Source organism: Hordeum vulgare, chromosome 5H, assembly GCF_904849725.1.
Source record: "Hordeum vulgare subsp. vulgare chromosome 5H, MorexV3_pseudomolecules_assembly, whole genome shotgun sequence".
In the NCBI taxonomy this organism is placed as follows: domain Eukaryota; kingdom Viridiplantae; phylum Streptophyta; class Magnoliopsida; order Poales; family Poaceae; genus Hordeum; species Hordeum vulgare.
The window spans coordinates 5,396,942-5,412,796 of NC_058522.1; the positions used below are offsets into that span (position 1 = coordinate 5,396,942).

General features: G+C 46.6%; 1 protein-coding gene and 2 non-coding genes across 3 annotated transcripts; all 3 read left to right on the forward strand.

The window, feature by feature from the left end:
• The first annotated feature begins 852 nt into the window (after positions 1–852).
• Positions 853–925, forward strand: TRNAR-CCU. The gene has a single exon. It is a non-coding gene; the product is annotated as a tRNA-Arg (tRNA).
• Positions 926–4,734: 3,809 nt separating this feature from the next.
• On the forward strand, positions 4,735–4,807 carry TRNAR-CCU. The gene has a single exon. It is a non-coding gene; the product is annotated as a tRNA-Arg (tRNA).
• Positions 4,808–14,488: 9,681 nt separating this feature from the next.
• Positions 14,489–15,534, forward strand: LOC123398124 (deoxyuridine 5'-triphosphate nucleotidohydrolase-like). Its single transcript, XM_045092629.1, has 2 exons — positions 14,489–14,954; positions 15,048–15,534. The coding sequence occupies exons 1-2, from the start codon at positions 14,552–14,554 to the stop codon at positions 15,290–15,292; spliced, it is 648 nt and encodes a 215-aa protein (XP_044948564.1). The 5' UTR covers positions 14,489–14,551; the 3' UTR covers positions 15,293–15,534.
• The last annotated feature ends 321 nt before the right edge of the window (positions 15,535–15,855 follow it).

The following is a 15,855-nucleotide window of genomic DNA, read 5'->3' on the forward strand; positions in this document are numbered from 1 at the left end:
TCACCTAGCTCACGCATAAGGATGTCAAAGGTCCATTGCTATAAGTTTAAATATGCCTTCTTCTATACCAGTTTCATCCCATAGTAAACCCTAAGATAATGGAGGAAAACAAAACATCATGGTAAGCATTTGCTATTTTCGTGCTTGCGCCAGCAAATAAGTCAATCTAAAGTACGGTCATTTCCGCAAGAAACTTGAAAACTAGTCAATGATGTGTGCAATTATCATTATTTTTAGGCTAATATTTTTTCTTGTTCCAAATAGATCCGCCCGACATGGAATACCTGCCATCCGAAACACCGCAGGACCCAACTTTGAAGAAAAATGTCACACGGACTCTAGGATCACATTTCATCATTTCATCCGACAGCCAGAAACGTCGACGACTTGCAGGTGGCGTCTGTTTGGCCAGACGATGCTAGTGGAACTATCTTCTTTTGGTTAGTGAAAATACACCCGCCGTCCAGTCATCGAGCTGCTCGTTTGCTTCGTTGGGCACATAACAACAGAATTCAAAACAAGATCAACAGTTTGACACGGGATTCGACTTGAACCCATTCTGTTTATTGTAATTATGTATATCCCTGAATGTATCAGACTGATTTGTATCAACCTTACTGCTCCAGTTTCGATTTGCACTCCAACTGAACTGATTTGGCCGGTGGTTAGCCGTCACGTAAGAACCGTGTTTTCAGTCGGGGCGTACGTGCAAATAAATAAACGAAAATGGTGTATCATAGAAAAGAAATTATAACTTTTAAGTTCATTATTAGTTATCTATACTATAATAATACTGCAGAAAGCTTTCCTAGTTTGTATACAAAGTCTTGCACCATTCTTTTGAACAAATGAGCGCCTGTAGCTCAGTGGATAGAGCGTCCGTTTCCTAAGCGGAAGGCCGTAGGTTCGACCCCTACCTGGCGCGCTTTTTTATTTATTTTTTGCATTTCCAACTTTAAAAATTTAGACTCCTATATATTTCTACCAATCCACTGTCCTATCTTTCTTACCGTTACTCGATGCAAACCCTTTTTTTAACAGTGGCACACACAATCCATTCATCACTGGATGGAGGTCACTTTTCGGCACGCTCGTGCTTACATGAACCGTTCCTCCAATGGACTAGCTAACAGGATCTTTGTAAGTGCTTGCATTTTTTAAAAACATGACCTCTTGTCATGCAGAGTAAAGAGCCCAAACAAGCTCAATTCTAGATGTGACAACCAACCCCTGAAACAGCAGAGTGGAGGCGAAAGGATGGTGGGAATCCTCGGAATTGATGTCCGTGTCCGTCGAACCCAAGCCCCTCCTGCGGCCTCGTCCTCCTTCAACCAAGAACCCTCACAGCTGTAACGACGATGGCGAGCACTAACGAAACTGTTGCCATCGCACCCCCCCCCCCCCCCCCCGAAAGAGCGCGGGGTGACCAAGTGGGCCCCTTGACGATGGTGCTCAATGTGAAGAAGTTGTCGGTCGGCACGGGGGTGCCATCTCGTGGCTCCGCGGATGGTGGATGGTTGGAATGTTGAAAGTCGATCGGGTATTGTTAACAACTAGAGGATCCTATGTGTGGTGGTGCGGGAAATGGTTGATGGAAATTTGAGATGATAACAAAGAGAACTAAATAATAATATTCACATTTAAAAAAAATGTTCACTCTCTTTCATTTTTTTGTTCAAATCCCTGAAACAGCAGAGTGGAGCTGAAGTGGTCTTCATTTTCTTTTGTTCATGTTTCAAAAAACATTTTGATTTTCAAAAAATAAGGTTTGCTCTCTTTTAATTTCACGTCACAATTTTTTGAATTGTGAACCACAGTAATTGATACAATATTTTCCACAACTAGAGTAAAAATAATATTTCTTTAAATTCAAAAAACACAATTTTCAAAAAAAGTTTGTAATTTAAAATAATAATCAGTATTTCAATTTTGTTTTCAGGTTTTCAGAAATTGCGTGAAATTTCAAGAAGTGTTCATAATTTTCATCAAGGAGCTACAGTAGCAACTGCATAAATTTTACTTAGCTACAGTGCCTGCACCCTACGCTGAAAGGCTCCAAACAAGTTGGCCCAAGCTTCCCATCTTTGGGTTCGAAATACACGCTTGTTTCTCCATTTTGATTTTTTTAAACGGGTATTTGGAACCTTCTTATATTTTGGGGTAAAATCAACATCATAAAATTAAGAAGTGCATACGCATTGTTTGGTTAAATGGAGCGGTCGGTCTCTCACATGCATGCATATGTTAAAATTTTTTTAAAACAAGTACGATAAGGTACAGTCAGCAGGCTGTAAGGATTAAAATACTATATTTTTTCTGAGCTGGATGAGAGAGAAGGGAAGCGGGCTCTTCGTGAAGAGCCAGCTCTAGCACGTGCTCCTAGGTGATTTGTGAGAATGAAAGGTGGATCATATATGATAAAAGTAGTACTCTTTTATAGCTAACTATTGTACAAGCTAGCTATAAGATGAGCTATAAGACTGCTTATAGCCAGCAGTTGGCTATACTATTAACCATGCTCTTATCTCCTAACGCATGTGGATATTAGAATTAAATGCGTTCACATTGATTACTTCATTTAGGAAAAAACAAATTCACGTACATTTATTGTTGTCTGCCTCTATGTCCCTTCACTAGTAGGAAAGGGGTCATTAGTCCCGGTTCTGAAGGGTCTGTAGTCCCGGTTCTTCAACCGGGACTAAAGTTCCAAATTTTAGTTCCGGTTATGTTATGAACCGGGACAAAGGTGCTCCATGTGGCCGCTGTGGAGCTCGAGGGCAGGAGAACCTTTAGTCCCTGTTTGTAGCACCGACCGGGACTAAAAGGCGGCAACGCGTTAGCAACATCCAAGCGTTAGTTTTTTGAAAAAAGGGGTTTAGGGGTTTCATATTGTGTTTACCCCTTTTCTTTTCGTGTCCATCATCTTTGGTTCCTTATGCCTGTTGGTGTTCTCGGCCGATGCCACTATTGAGCTTCATTCAACTCGACGCTATCTAGTACGTTCATATAGCAATGAAGGAACTGTTACACGACATCGTCATGAATATAGAGATAAGTGACCTCTCTTTCTCCGTGCTTGATCCAACAACAAGTTTTCGTACATCCATTTGATGCTACTACATATAGTACACGTTCGTGCATATATACAATTATCTCTTGCGATCCCTAACTAGGGGTAGTTACCTCACATGTCCCATATACAACCATGTGGTAGCATACATACTACTTTATCATTGTAAGTATGTTGATATACTATATATAAGATACTTCAAACTGAGTTTTGTAAAAAAACTGCAAGTTGACTCATGATTTTTTATTATATTTGTGAAATACATACAAATATAGTTGTATTTCACAAACAAATATATATATTTCAATCAAAATAATAATCAAGCATGATAATGATATTGAAACTATAATGAATGAGAGACGCGCGGAACTAGCTAGTACTACTTACTTTGGAGTTGATCAAGGACTGACAATGAAGATTGCCTTTTTTCACGAAATGGCAATGAAAATTGTTGGCAATGGATATTGTTGGCAATGATGAGGGACTTATAACGCACATAAGGAATCAATATCTAGTGGATTAGTTGAAATCTTAGAAATTCTCACCATTCTTCATGCGAATGACATTTCAACTAATCAGCTCATGAAGTTTTCACACCATTCTTATATCTTCTTTTATTTTGCAAGAGGAAACGAAAAATGGGTAGTAGGACAGTCACATCAATTTTACAGGGCTGACGAGTGTGACAAAAAGGAAATGGTTCTTGGGTGACTTGCTCAACACTATTTGTGTGCTTAGCTGACAAATACTATACACAGTCATGCAGGCTATATATACTCACCTACCTCACGTATAAGGATGTCAAAGGTCCATTGCTATAAGTTTAAAATTGTCTTCTTCTATAGTAGTTTCACCCCCACAGTAAACGCTAAGATATTGGAGTAAAACAAAACATCATGGTAAGCATTTGCTATTTTCATGCTTGCACCAACAAATAAGTCAATTGAAAATGCAATCATTTTCGCAAGAAACTTGAAAACTAGTAAATCATGTGTACAATTATCATTATTTTTAGGTTAATATTTTTTTCTTGTTTCGAATAGATCCGCCGGACGCGGAATACCCGCCGGCCGAAACACGGTACGATCCAACGTTGGAGAAAAATGTCACACAAACTATAAGATCACATTTCATCATTTCATCCGAGAGCCAGAAACGACGGCGAGTTGCAGATGGCATCTGTTTGGCCCAACGATACCAATGGAACAATCTTCTTTCGGCGAGTGAAAATACACCCGCCATCCAAGCATCCAGCCGGCGGTTTGCTCCGCCGGGCACATAACAACAAAATCGAGAACGAGGTATGTTCAAGACGGGATTCGACTTGAACGCATTCTATTTATTGTGATTATGTATCTTCCTGAATGTATCAGACTGACAGAGAATGTTTTGAAAAGATTGACCGATTTGTATCAACCTTATTGCTCCAGTTTCGATTTCTACTTAAACGGAGCTTAGCTGATTTCGCCGCTGGTTAGCCGTCATGTAAGAACCATGTTTTCATTCGGGGTGTACGTGCAGATAAATAAACAAAAATGTTGTATCTCCAAAAAAATCGTTATAACTCTTAAGTTTATCAATGGTGAATTATTATACTTAATAATATACTGCACAAAGATGTTCTGCTTATCCAAAAGGCTTTGCACCATTATGTAAACAAATGAGCGCCTGTAGCTCAGTGGATAGAGCGTCCGTTTCCTAAGCGGAAGGTCGTAGGTTCGACCCCTACCTGGCGCGTTCTTTTTCACCTTCCTGTTTTTTTTTACTTTTACTAGATCCTCTGTCCCGCTTTTTACTACACCCTTTTTCCCAGAAAGATTAATACAAATAAATGAATCTAAAACCATAGATATATTTACTTATGCGATAAATAATTCCGGATAGAAAAGGTTACCTTTCTGTTTTTACTTTTTACTATGTCATTTGTTCCTTTTTTTACTACATCTTCTGTTCTAAATTTACTTCTCACGAAAATGAATAAAAATAGATGTATCGAAAATTAAAATATGTCTACATATATTTATTTATGCGACAATTAATACCGAACGAAAGAGATACTAAATAATAATTATAATTTCCTTCACTATCTTAGGGCATCTCCAACACCGACTAACCCTGTAATATTGGTACAAAATAGCAAGCAATAACTAGCCTTTGGTGTAACATGAGCTAAGATCTCTTTTGAAATAGGCTTTCGTCCATTTTATAAATAAAGCACCAAGTCCACATCCAAAAGTATCCCAACAAAAGCTAGCACAAATACACCCAAAGAAACCGCAAAAGAACGCATGATCCCTTGGCTTAGGCAACGGATGCCAATGGTGCAGGAAAGCGAGAAAATTTAAGAAAAAACGTTAAAGACGCGCCACAAGAAAATACTCTCGATCACCATCTTATTCCTCGTGGCCCATAGGGTCCAGGACATAGCAACAAAGATTAGCTATAAAAGGCTTAGGATGTAGCAACATGAGCTAAGTTGCAACAGGGAAATACTGGAATCAAAGTAGCGGGGACAAAAAAATCGGTGCCATATTTAGTTTTGATTCATTTGACATCGGTGCCCTCCATTGCCTGGTGCTTTAAAAAAATTGTAACAACCGGAGCAAGTAGTTGCACCGATGCCAAATTCACCGAGGCAATAAAAAAGTACATATCTTGCATGTAGACTACTCCCTCCGTTCTAAAATATAAGACCTTTTAGATATTTCACTAAGAGACTACATACGAAGCAAAATAAGTGAATGTATACTCTAAAATATGACTATATACATCCATATGTAGTTTATAGAGCAATATCTAAAAGGTCTTATATTTAGGAACGGAGGGAGTAGATGGAAAGAGTTCCGTATGGGGTGAACACTAGTACTTCGGTCAATTATTTTGCTAGATGTGGGCCAGTCTTTCACTGGTGCCAAATTGTCTACATTGTGAGAGGGATGCCAAAAGCTTTTCATCACACATTGATGTATACATGGCACACTTGTCAGAATTTTGGCACCAGATACATAGTGGACGACCTTAGGTGGTTCTAGGTGTCAGTCGATTTGTGTTAGCCTCAGATCGATGGCCTCTCCGCTGCATGATTAGGCTGGGAGTAGTCGTTGCATCTTCATTCGTTCGTCGAACTTGTCGCGCTACTCCACCTCACACAATTTGGCATCCCACCACATGGAAAATCCCTACTTCGCCCCTTCATCCCGCCCTTCCACGTCTTGCCGCCCATGGCATCGCGCACCTCCGTTTGATGCCCTCCGCAACCTCATCTGTTTTAGTAACTCTGGCGTAGCTGGTTGCAGCCCCCCAATGTACGTGGTTGTAGATCTCGATGTCACGATTGTAGCATCTCCAATGATGGTTCGTAACATCTTGTATGCGCGAGATCATGGTAGGCGTCATCCCCTCCCGGCGCGTTGTTGATTTAGGCTTCGTTGATGACCTTTCGCAGCTCCTACATCACACATCCGTAGCACCACTTCACACCGAGAGGCACCCTCGTGGCATACACCGAGGTTGGTTGAGGCAATCACTGTCCACGGTTGCAGAAAAGGCATCTTCACTTTAGGTTGAAGTATTGACATGGTCAGCATCGTCATGTGGTCGTAGCATTGCCGATGGCTAGTTCCAGCATCGCCGGGGGAACGTCCCAGCATAGCCGACTACCGGTTCTAGCATTGTCGGGCACTGTCCCAAAATCTATCTTCCAAATCAAAACATCGTCTCGCGCACGGTTCCAGCTCATCGTGTTTGTTGTATGTCGCATCATGGTCCTCTCCTATATCATTGCTGACGCATTGAAGCATCATCTCTCTCCCTTGCCGCCCTGCCGCACCATCGCAAGTGTCCCTCACAATCCCAATCCCCCATCGCCCCATTCAAATAGGTTCAGATACCCCTATGACAAAGGCCTTGTGAATCGCTTCGGAGATAGCCATCGCTCCTCGCGGATAGTTTCAGGAATCTTGTAAGTTTAGTTTTGTAAGATTCTACCATGGTCTTAGAAAAAATCGTCCAAAGACGTAGTAATTTACAATATTATAATTTCCGAAGATCATGTAATACCGATAGAAAACACCAAGCAACAACGGTCCTTTGGCGCAACAGGAAAAATTCCGAAACAGAGGAGGGAAGACAAAAACAAGACCGTCGGGGAAATGTGTCGGCCGACAAGCGCTAGTCACAAATCAACGGCCTCCTGCGTCGCACCATTAGGCTAGCAGCATCAGTTGGGTTTTCACCGTCGCTCTCGTTGCAACCCTCCTCCTCATAGTCTCGAGCCTCCCACCGCATGAAAAACTCCCTCCCTCGCCCCTCCAGGTCTCACCGCCCATGGCATCACACACGTCGACGTGCTGCAACACCCCCATCGCACGCCTCTTGTAGCCTCATCTGTCGTAGTAGCCCCAGTGTCTTTAGTTCCATCTCCCCAACCTACACGGTTGTAGCATCCGGAATACACGGTCGCAACAATATCCAACGTGTTGTCTATTTAGGCTTCGCTGATGACCTTTTGCAGCTCCTACATCACATATCCGTAGCACCACTTCACACCGAGAGGCACCCTCGTGGCATACACCAAGGTTGGTTGAGGCAATCACTCTCCACGGTTGCAGAAAAGGCATCTTCACTTTAGGTTGAAGTATTGACATGGTCAGCATCGTCATGTGGTCGTAGCATTACCGATGGCTAGTTCCAGCATCGCCGGGGGCCAGTCCCAGCATACCCGACTACCGGTTCTAGCATTGTCGGACGCGGTCCCAAAATATATCTTCCAAGTCAAAGCATCGTCTCGCGCACGGTTCTAGCTCATCATCTTGTCGTTTCTAGCTCATTGTGTTTGTTGTATGTCGCATAATGGTCCTCTCCTATATCATTTGTCAACGCATTGAAGCATCATCTCTCTCCCTTGCCGCCCTGCCGCACCATCGCAAGTGTCCCTCACAATCCCAATCCCCCATCGCCCCATTCAAATAGGTTCAGATACCCCTATGACAAAGGCCTTGTGAATCGCTTCGGAGATAGCCCTCGCTCCTCGCAGATAGTTTCAGGAATCTTGTAAGTTTAGTTTTGTAAGATTCTACCATGGTCTTAGAAAAAATCGTCCAAAGACGTAGTAATTTACAATATTATAATTTCCGAAGATCATGTAATACCGATAGAAAACACCAAGCAACAACGGTCCTTTGGCGCAACAGGAAAAATTCCGAAACAGAGGAGGGAAGAAAAAATCAAGACCGTTGGGGAAATGTGTCAGCCGACAAGCGCTAGTCACAAATCAACGGCCTCCTGCGTTGCACCATTAGGCTAGCGGCATCTGTTGGGTTTTCACCGTCGCTGTCGTTGCAACCCTCCTCCTCATAGTCTCGAGCCTCCCACCGCATGAAAAACTCCCTCCCTCGTGTTGGGGCATAGTTTATGCCTAAGTAATTTTGGTGATTGATGACAGTACCGCAAAGGACTAACCGTGTGTGATTAAGATTTCAGATAACACACGTCAACGGCACAAGACGACTCGCCCCCTCGTTCGTGGAACAGAAGGCCGGCGTTCTCTACGATTCTCTTTATTTGAGTCATAGGAAAGCCGTACTATTAAGAGGGGAACCGTAGTGGAAAGGTTTGGGTGGAATCAATCTTTGCACGCGCACACTTCACATATTTTCCCCTTGCCAGCATCTTTGGAGTGGCTCCCGCCTTTGTGTTTCCCTCTTCTGTGCAAATGGTCCCCCAGCGGTAGTACCGCTCCAGGAGCTCAGTACCGCCTGCCTAGCGGTTGTACGTGGACGGACCTTTTTGCGAAGATTTTCTTGGCGGTGGTAGTGCGTATGCACTACCAGGGGCCCAGCGGTAGTACCGCTGCAGCCAGCGGTAGTACCGCTGCATCGAGCGGTAGTACCGCTAGATTCGGGCTGAGAATGGGAAAACGGTTGGATTCCCCCCTCCCACTATATAAAGGGTTCTTCTAGCTGTGGAACCTAATCTCTTACCCTCCCAAGCTCCATTGTTACTCCCTAAGCTCAAAAGTGCCCGATCTCTCTCCCTAGCCAATCAAACTTGTTGATTCTTTAGGGATTGGTTGAGAAGGCCTAGATTCACACTTCCACCAAGAGAAAAGTTGATTCCCCCACCAATCCCTTGCGGATCTTGTTACTCTTGGTTGTTTGAGCATCCTAGACGGTTGAGGTCACCTCGAAGCCACATTCCATTGTGGTGAAGCTTCGTGGTCTTGTTGGGAGCCTCCAAGCTTTGTGTGGAGTTTGCCCCAACCTTGTTTGTAAAGGTTCGGTTGCCGCCTTCAAGGACACCTATAGTGGAATCACGGTACCTTGCATCGTGCGAGGGCGTGAGGAGAATACGGTGGCCTTAGTGGCTTATTGGGGAGCATTGTGCCTCCACACCGCTCCAACGGAGACGTACTTCCTATCAAAGGGAAGGAACTTCGGTAACACATCCTCGTCTCCATCGGTTCCACTTGTGGTTATCTCTAACCTTTACTTTGTGTATGCTTATGTTGTCGTCTATCTCTTACTTGCCTTAGTAGCTCTCGTTATTAGCTTCATTAGGGTTCACCCCATTGTTGTAATATTTGTGAACCCATATGTTGTTTACCATAACTTGCTAAGATTAATTAAAAAGTGGTCGTTGCCTATTCACCCCCCTCTAGTCAACCATATCGATCCTTTCACCTCGCCCCTCCACGTCTCACCGCCCCATGGCATCACACATGTCGACGTGCTGCGACACCCCCATCGCACGCCTCTTGTAGCCTCATCTGTCGTAGTAGCCCCAGTGTCTTTAGTTCCAGCTCCCCAACCTACACGGTTGTAGCATCCGGCATACACGGTCGCAGCAATATCCGACGTGTTGTCTATTTAGGCTTCGATGATGACCTTTTGCAGCTCCTACATCACATATCCGTAGCACCACTTCACACCGAGAGGCACCCTCGTGGCATACACCGAGGTTGGTTGAGGCAATCACTGTCCACGGTTGCAGAAAAGGCATCTTCACTTTAGGTTGAAGTATTGACATGGTCAGCATCGTCATGTGGTCGTAGCATTGCCGATGGCTAGTTCCAGCATCGCCGGGGGAACGTCCCAGCATAGCCGACTACCGGTTCTAGCATTGTCGGGCACTGTCCCAAAATCTATCTTCCAAATCAAAGCATCGTCTCGCGCACGGTTCCAGCTCATCGTGTTTGTTGTATGTCGCATCATGGTCCTCTCCTATATCATTGCTGACGCATTGAAGCATCATCTCTCTCCCTTGCCGCCCTGCCGCACCATCGCAAGTGTCCCTCACAATCCCAATCCCCCATCGCCCCATTCAAATAGGTTCAGATACCCCTATGACAAAGGCCTTGTGAATCGCTTCGGAGATAGCCATCGCTCCTCGCGGATAGTTTCAGGAATCTTGTAAGTTTAGTTTTGTAAGATTCTACCATGGTCTTAGAAAAAATCGTCCAAAGACGTAGTAATTTACAATATTATAATTTCCGAAGATCATGTAATACCGATAGAAAACACCAAGCAACAACGGTCCTTTGGCGCAACAGGAAAAATTCCGAAACAGAGGAGGGAAGACAAAAACAAGACCGTCGGGGAAATGTGTCGGCCGACAAGCGCTAGTCACAAATCAACGGCCTCCTGCGTCGCACCATTAGGCTAGCAGCATCAGTTGGGTTTTCACCGTCGCTCTCGTTGCAACCCTCCTCCTCATAGTCTCGAGCCTCCCACCGCATGAAAAACTCCCTCCCTCGCCCCTCCAGGTCTCACCGCCCATGGCATCACACACGTCGACGTGCTGCAACACCCCCATCGCACGCCTCTTGTAGCCTCATCTGTCGTAGTAGCCCCAGTGTCTTTAGTTCCAGCTCCCCAACCTACACGGTTGTAGCATCCGGCATACACGGTCGCAACAATATCCGACGTGTTGTCTATTTAGGCTTCGCTGATGACCTTTTGCAGCTCCTATCCGTAGCACCACTTCACACCGAGAGGCACCCTCGTGGCATACACCAAGGTTGGTTGAGGCAATCACTCTCCACGGTTGCAGAAAAGGCATCTTCACTTTAGGTTGAAGTATTGACATGGTCAGCATCGTCATGTGGTCGTAGCATTACCGATGGCTAGTTCCAGCATCGCCGGGGGCCAGTCCCAGCATACCCGACTACCGGTTCTAGCATTGTCGGACGCGGTCCCAAAATATATCTTCCAAGTCAAAGCATCGTCTCGCGCACGGTTCTAGCTCATCGTCTTGTCGTTTCTAGCTCATTGTGTTTGTTGTATGTCGCATAATGGTCCTCTCCTATATCATTTGTCAACGCATTGAAGCATCATCTCTCTCCCTTGCCGCCCTGCCGCACCATCGCAAGTGTCCCTCACAATCCCAATCCCCCATCGCCCCATTCAAATAGGTTCAGATACCCCTATGACAAAGGCCTTGTGAATCGCTTCGGAGATAGCCCTCGCTCCTCGCAGATAGTTTCAGGAATCTTGTAAGTTTAGTTTTGTAAGATTCTACCATGGTCTTAGAAAAAATCGTCCAAAGATGTAGTAATTTACAATATTATAATTTCCGAAGATCATGTAATACCGATAGAAAACACCAAGCAACAACGGTCCTTTGGCGCAACAGGAAAAATTCCGAAACAGAGGAGGGAAGAAAAAATCAAGACCGTTGGGGAAATGTGTCGGCCGACAAGCGCTAGTCACAAATCAACGGCCTCCTGCGTCGCACCATTAGGCTAGCGGCATCTGTTGGGTTTTCACCGTCGCTGTCGTTGCAACCCTCCTCCTCATAGTCTCGAGCCTCCCACCGCATGAAAAACTCCCTCCCTCGTGTTGGGGCATAGTTTATGCCTAAGTAATTTTGGTGATTGATGACAGTACCGCAAAGGACTAACCGTGTGTGATTAAGATTTCAGATAACACACGTCAACGGCACAAGACGACTCGCCCCCTCGTTCGTGGAACAGAAGGCCGGCGTTCTCTACGATTCTCTTTATTTGAGTCATAGGAAAGCCGTACTATTAAGAGGGGAACCGTAGTGGAAAGGTTTGGGTGGAATCAATCTTTGCACGCGCACACTTCACATATTTTCCCCTTGCCAGCATCTTTGGAGTGGCTCCCGCCTTTGTGTTTCCCTCTTCTGTGCAAATGGTCCCCCAGCGGTAGTACCGCTCCAGGAGCTCAGTACCGCCTGCCTAGCGGTTGTACGTGGACGGACCTTTTTGCGAAGATTTTCTTGGCGGTGGTAGTGCGTATGCACTACCAGGGGCCCAGCGGTAGTATCGCTGCAGCCAGCGGTAGTACCGCTGCATCGAGCGGTAGTACCGCTAGATTCGGGCTGAGAATGGGAAAACGGTTGGATTCCCCCCCTCCCACTATATAAAGGGTTCTTCTAGCTGTGGAACCTAATCTCTTACCCTCCCAAGCTCCATTGTTACTCCCTAAGCTCAAAAGTGTCCGATCTCTCTCCCTAGCCAATCAAACTTGTTGATTCTTTAGGGATTGGTTGACAAGGCCTAGATCCACACTTCCACCAAGAGAAAAGTTGATTCCCCCTCCAATCCCTTGCGGATCTTGTTACTCTTGGGTGTTTGAGCATCCTAGACGGTTGAGGTCACCTCGAAGCCACATTCCATTGTGGTGAAGCTTCGTGGTCTTGTTGGGAGCCTCCAAGCTTTGTGTGGAGTTTGCCCCAACCTTGTTTGTAAAGGTTCGGTCGCCGCCTTCAAGGGCACCTATAGTGGAATCACGGTACCTTGCATCGTGCGAGGGCGTGAGGAGAATACGGTGGCCTTAGTGGCTTATTGGGGAGCATTGTGCCTCCACACCGCTCCAACGGAGACGTACTTCTTGTCAAAGGGAAGGAACTTCGGTAACACATCCTCGTCTCCATCGGTTCCACTTGTGGTTATCTCTAACCTTTACTTTGTGTATGCTTATGTTGTCGTCTATCTCTTACTTGTCTTAGTAGCTCTCGTTATTAGCTTCATTAGGGTTCACCCCATTGTTGTAATATTTGTGAACCCACATGTTGTTTACCTTAACTTGCTAAGATTAATTAAAAAGTGGTCGTTGTCTATTCACCCCCCCTCTAGTCAACCATATCGATCCTTTCACCTCGCCCCTCCCGATCTCACCGCCCCATGGCATCACACACGTCGACGTGCTGCGACACCCCCATCGCACGCCTCTTGTAGCCTCATCTGTCGTAGTAGCCCCAGTGTCTTTAGTTCCAGCTCCCCAACCTACATGGTTGTAGCATCCGGCATACACGGTCGCAACAATATCCGACGTGTTGTCTATTTAGGCTTCGCTGATGACCTTTTGCAGCTCCTACATCACATATCCGTAGCACCACTTCACACCGAGAGGCACCCTCATGGCATACACCGAGGTTGGTTGAGGCAATCACTGTCCACGGTTGCAGAAAAGGCATCTTCACTTTAGGTTGAAGTATTGACATGGTCAGCATCGTCATGTGGTCGTAGCATTACCGATGGCTAGTTCCAGCATCGCCGGGGGCCAGTCCCAGCATACCCGACTACCGGTTCTAGCATTGTCGGGCGCGGTCCCAAAATATATCTTCCAAGTCAAAGCATCGTCTCGCGCACGGTTCTAGCTCATCGTCTTGTCGTTTCTAGCTCATTGTGTTTGTTGTATGTCGCATAATGGTCCTCTCCTATATCATTTGTCAACGCATTGAAGCATCATCTCTCTCCCTTGCCGCCCTGCCGCACCATTGCAAGTGTCCCCCGCAAATCCCAGTCCTCCGTCGCCCCATTCAAATAGCTTCAGATACCCCTATGACAAAGGCCTCGTGAATCGCTTCGGAGACAGCCCTCCTCCTCGCGGATAGTTTCAGGAATCTTGTAAGTTTAGTTTTGTAAGATTCTACCATGGTCTTAGAAAAAACCGTCCAAAGACGTAGAAATTTACAATATTACAGTTTCCGAAGATCATGTAGTACTGATAGAAAACACCAAGCAACAACGGTCCTTTGGTGCAACAGGAAAAAAATCCGAAACACACGAGGGGGGACAGGAACAAGACGGTTGGGGGAATGTGTCGGCCGACTAGCGACAGTCGCAAATCAGTGGCCTCCTCCGTCGCACGATTAGAGCAAGTACAATAGAGCTGAGTCAGCTGGCTATAAGGAATAAACTAATATATTTTTGTTTAGTTAGAGGAAAGAGAAGAGGAGGGAGAAGGTAAGCGGACTCTTAGCTAAGAGCCAGCTCTAGCACGTGCTCTAGGCATTTTGTAAGTATGAAAGGTGGACCATATAATGAAGAAGTAGTACACCTTTGCAATGAACTATTATACATATGGGCTATAGATGACATGACAATGACTTATAGCCGGAGGCGGGCTATACTATCGTAGTTGCTCTTAGGCTAGCAGCATCTCTTGGGTTTTCACAGCATCCGTCGCACGATTAGGAAAAAGTGCGGGTCGACGCCGGAAGGCCGAAAAATCCATGGCGGGAATGGTCGGCGTTGGCGCCACCAGTTCCCGCCTCCTCCTCCCCCTATTTACCAGGCGCACCCCCCTCCGCCTCGCAACCCACCCCAACCTCCCCCACCGCCGAACCCTCGCAGGCGCAGCGACGACGACGATGGCCGCCACCAACGGCGCCGCCGCGGCCGACCCTGTGCACGAACAGCCCAAGGCGGCGGCGGCGGAGGCGCAGCCAACGCCGCAGATGCTGCTCAAGGTGAAGCGGCTGTCGGCCAGCGCCGTGCTGCCGTCGCGCGGCTCCGCGCTGGCGGCCGGCTACGACCTGTCCAGCGCGGTGGGCGTGACGGTGCCGGCCCGCGGCAAGGCGCTCGTCGCCACCGACCTCAGCGTCGCCGTCCCGCACGGCACCTACGCGCGCATCGGTACGCACGCCGCCATGCCCTTCCCCTCGCCCTCCTCCTCCTCCTCCTCCGCCATGCCCTTAACCTGTTCGACGGAATGTTTCCGCATGGCAGCGCCGCGGTCGGGGCTGGCTTGGAAGCACGCGATCGACGTGGGGGCCGGCGTGGTGGACGCCGACTACCGGGGCCCCGTCGGCGTCGTCCTCTTCAACCACTCCGACGCCGACTTCGCCGTCAAGCCCGGGGACCGCGTCGCGCAGCTGGTCCTCGAGAGGATCGCCACGCCGGACGTCGCCGAGGTGGACGACCTCGACGCCACCGTCAGGGGCGACGGCGGCTTCGGCTCCACCGGCGTCTGATGGCTGGGCCTCCATGGAACACTGGTGCATGGCGAGAGAGCTGCTGGGGTGGAGGCGACCCGTGTCTATGTGTTCCAACGGGAACCACTATCATTTCTCAACTTTTCATGTTAGCCATGGTAGGATGTAGTAAGTATGCAGTCAATTTCTCTTGGATGGTTTGGATGATGGTTATGGGCGAAAGAACTCGATTGTTACCGTGCTTCATGTTCTTCTGAATTTTAACCATGGAGATTTCTGGATGGCTGGGATTATATGGGTCGCAAATTTCTGAATTTCAGGATGCCAGAATGTGTAGCGCAGGAAAGCAGAGCACACCCAAAAATTCCAGTGTTCTTGATTCTTGTATGTAGGGAATCACTCTAGTGTTTTTCTTTTTGACAAAAGGCGGCTTCATATATTCATTCAGAGATTTGTTCAGTGCAAATAAGGGCCCTGATAGATAATATCAGGAGACACATTAAACCAGCAAGCCCTTGTATCATGTTTGGCTGACTTTGCAAGAACATGAGCTGCCTCGTTACAAGAAACGACCAACACCAACACGAGTAAAATTACATGAC

What these genes read in the sequence shown, in the direction of transcription:
- LOC123398124 (XM_045092629.1), top strand. Translation starts at nt 14,552, where the DNA reads ATGGCGGGAATGGTCGGCGTTGGCGCCACCAGTTCCCGCCTCCTCCTC. An exon ending in CGGCACCTACGCGCGCATCG is followed by an intron (nt 14,955 to 15,047) that starts GTACGCACGCCG and finishes TCCGCATGGCAG; the next exon opens with CGCCGCGGTCGGGGCTGGCT.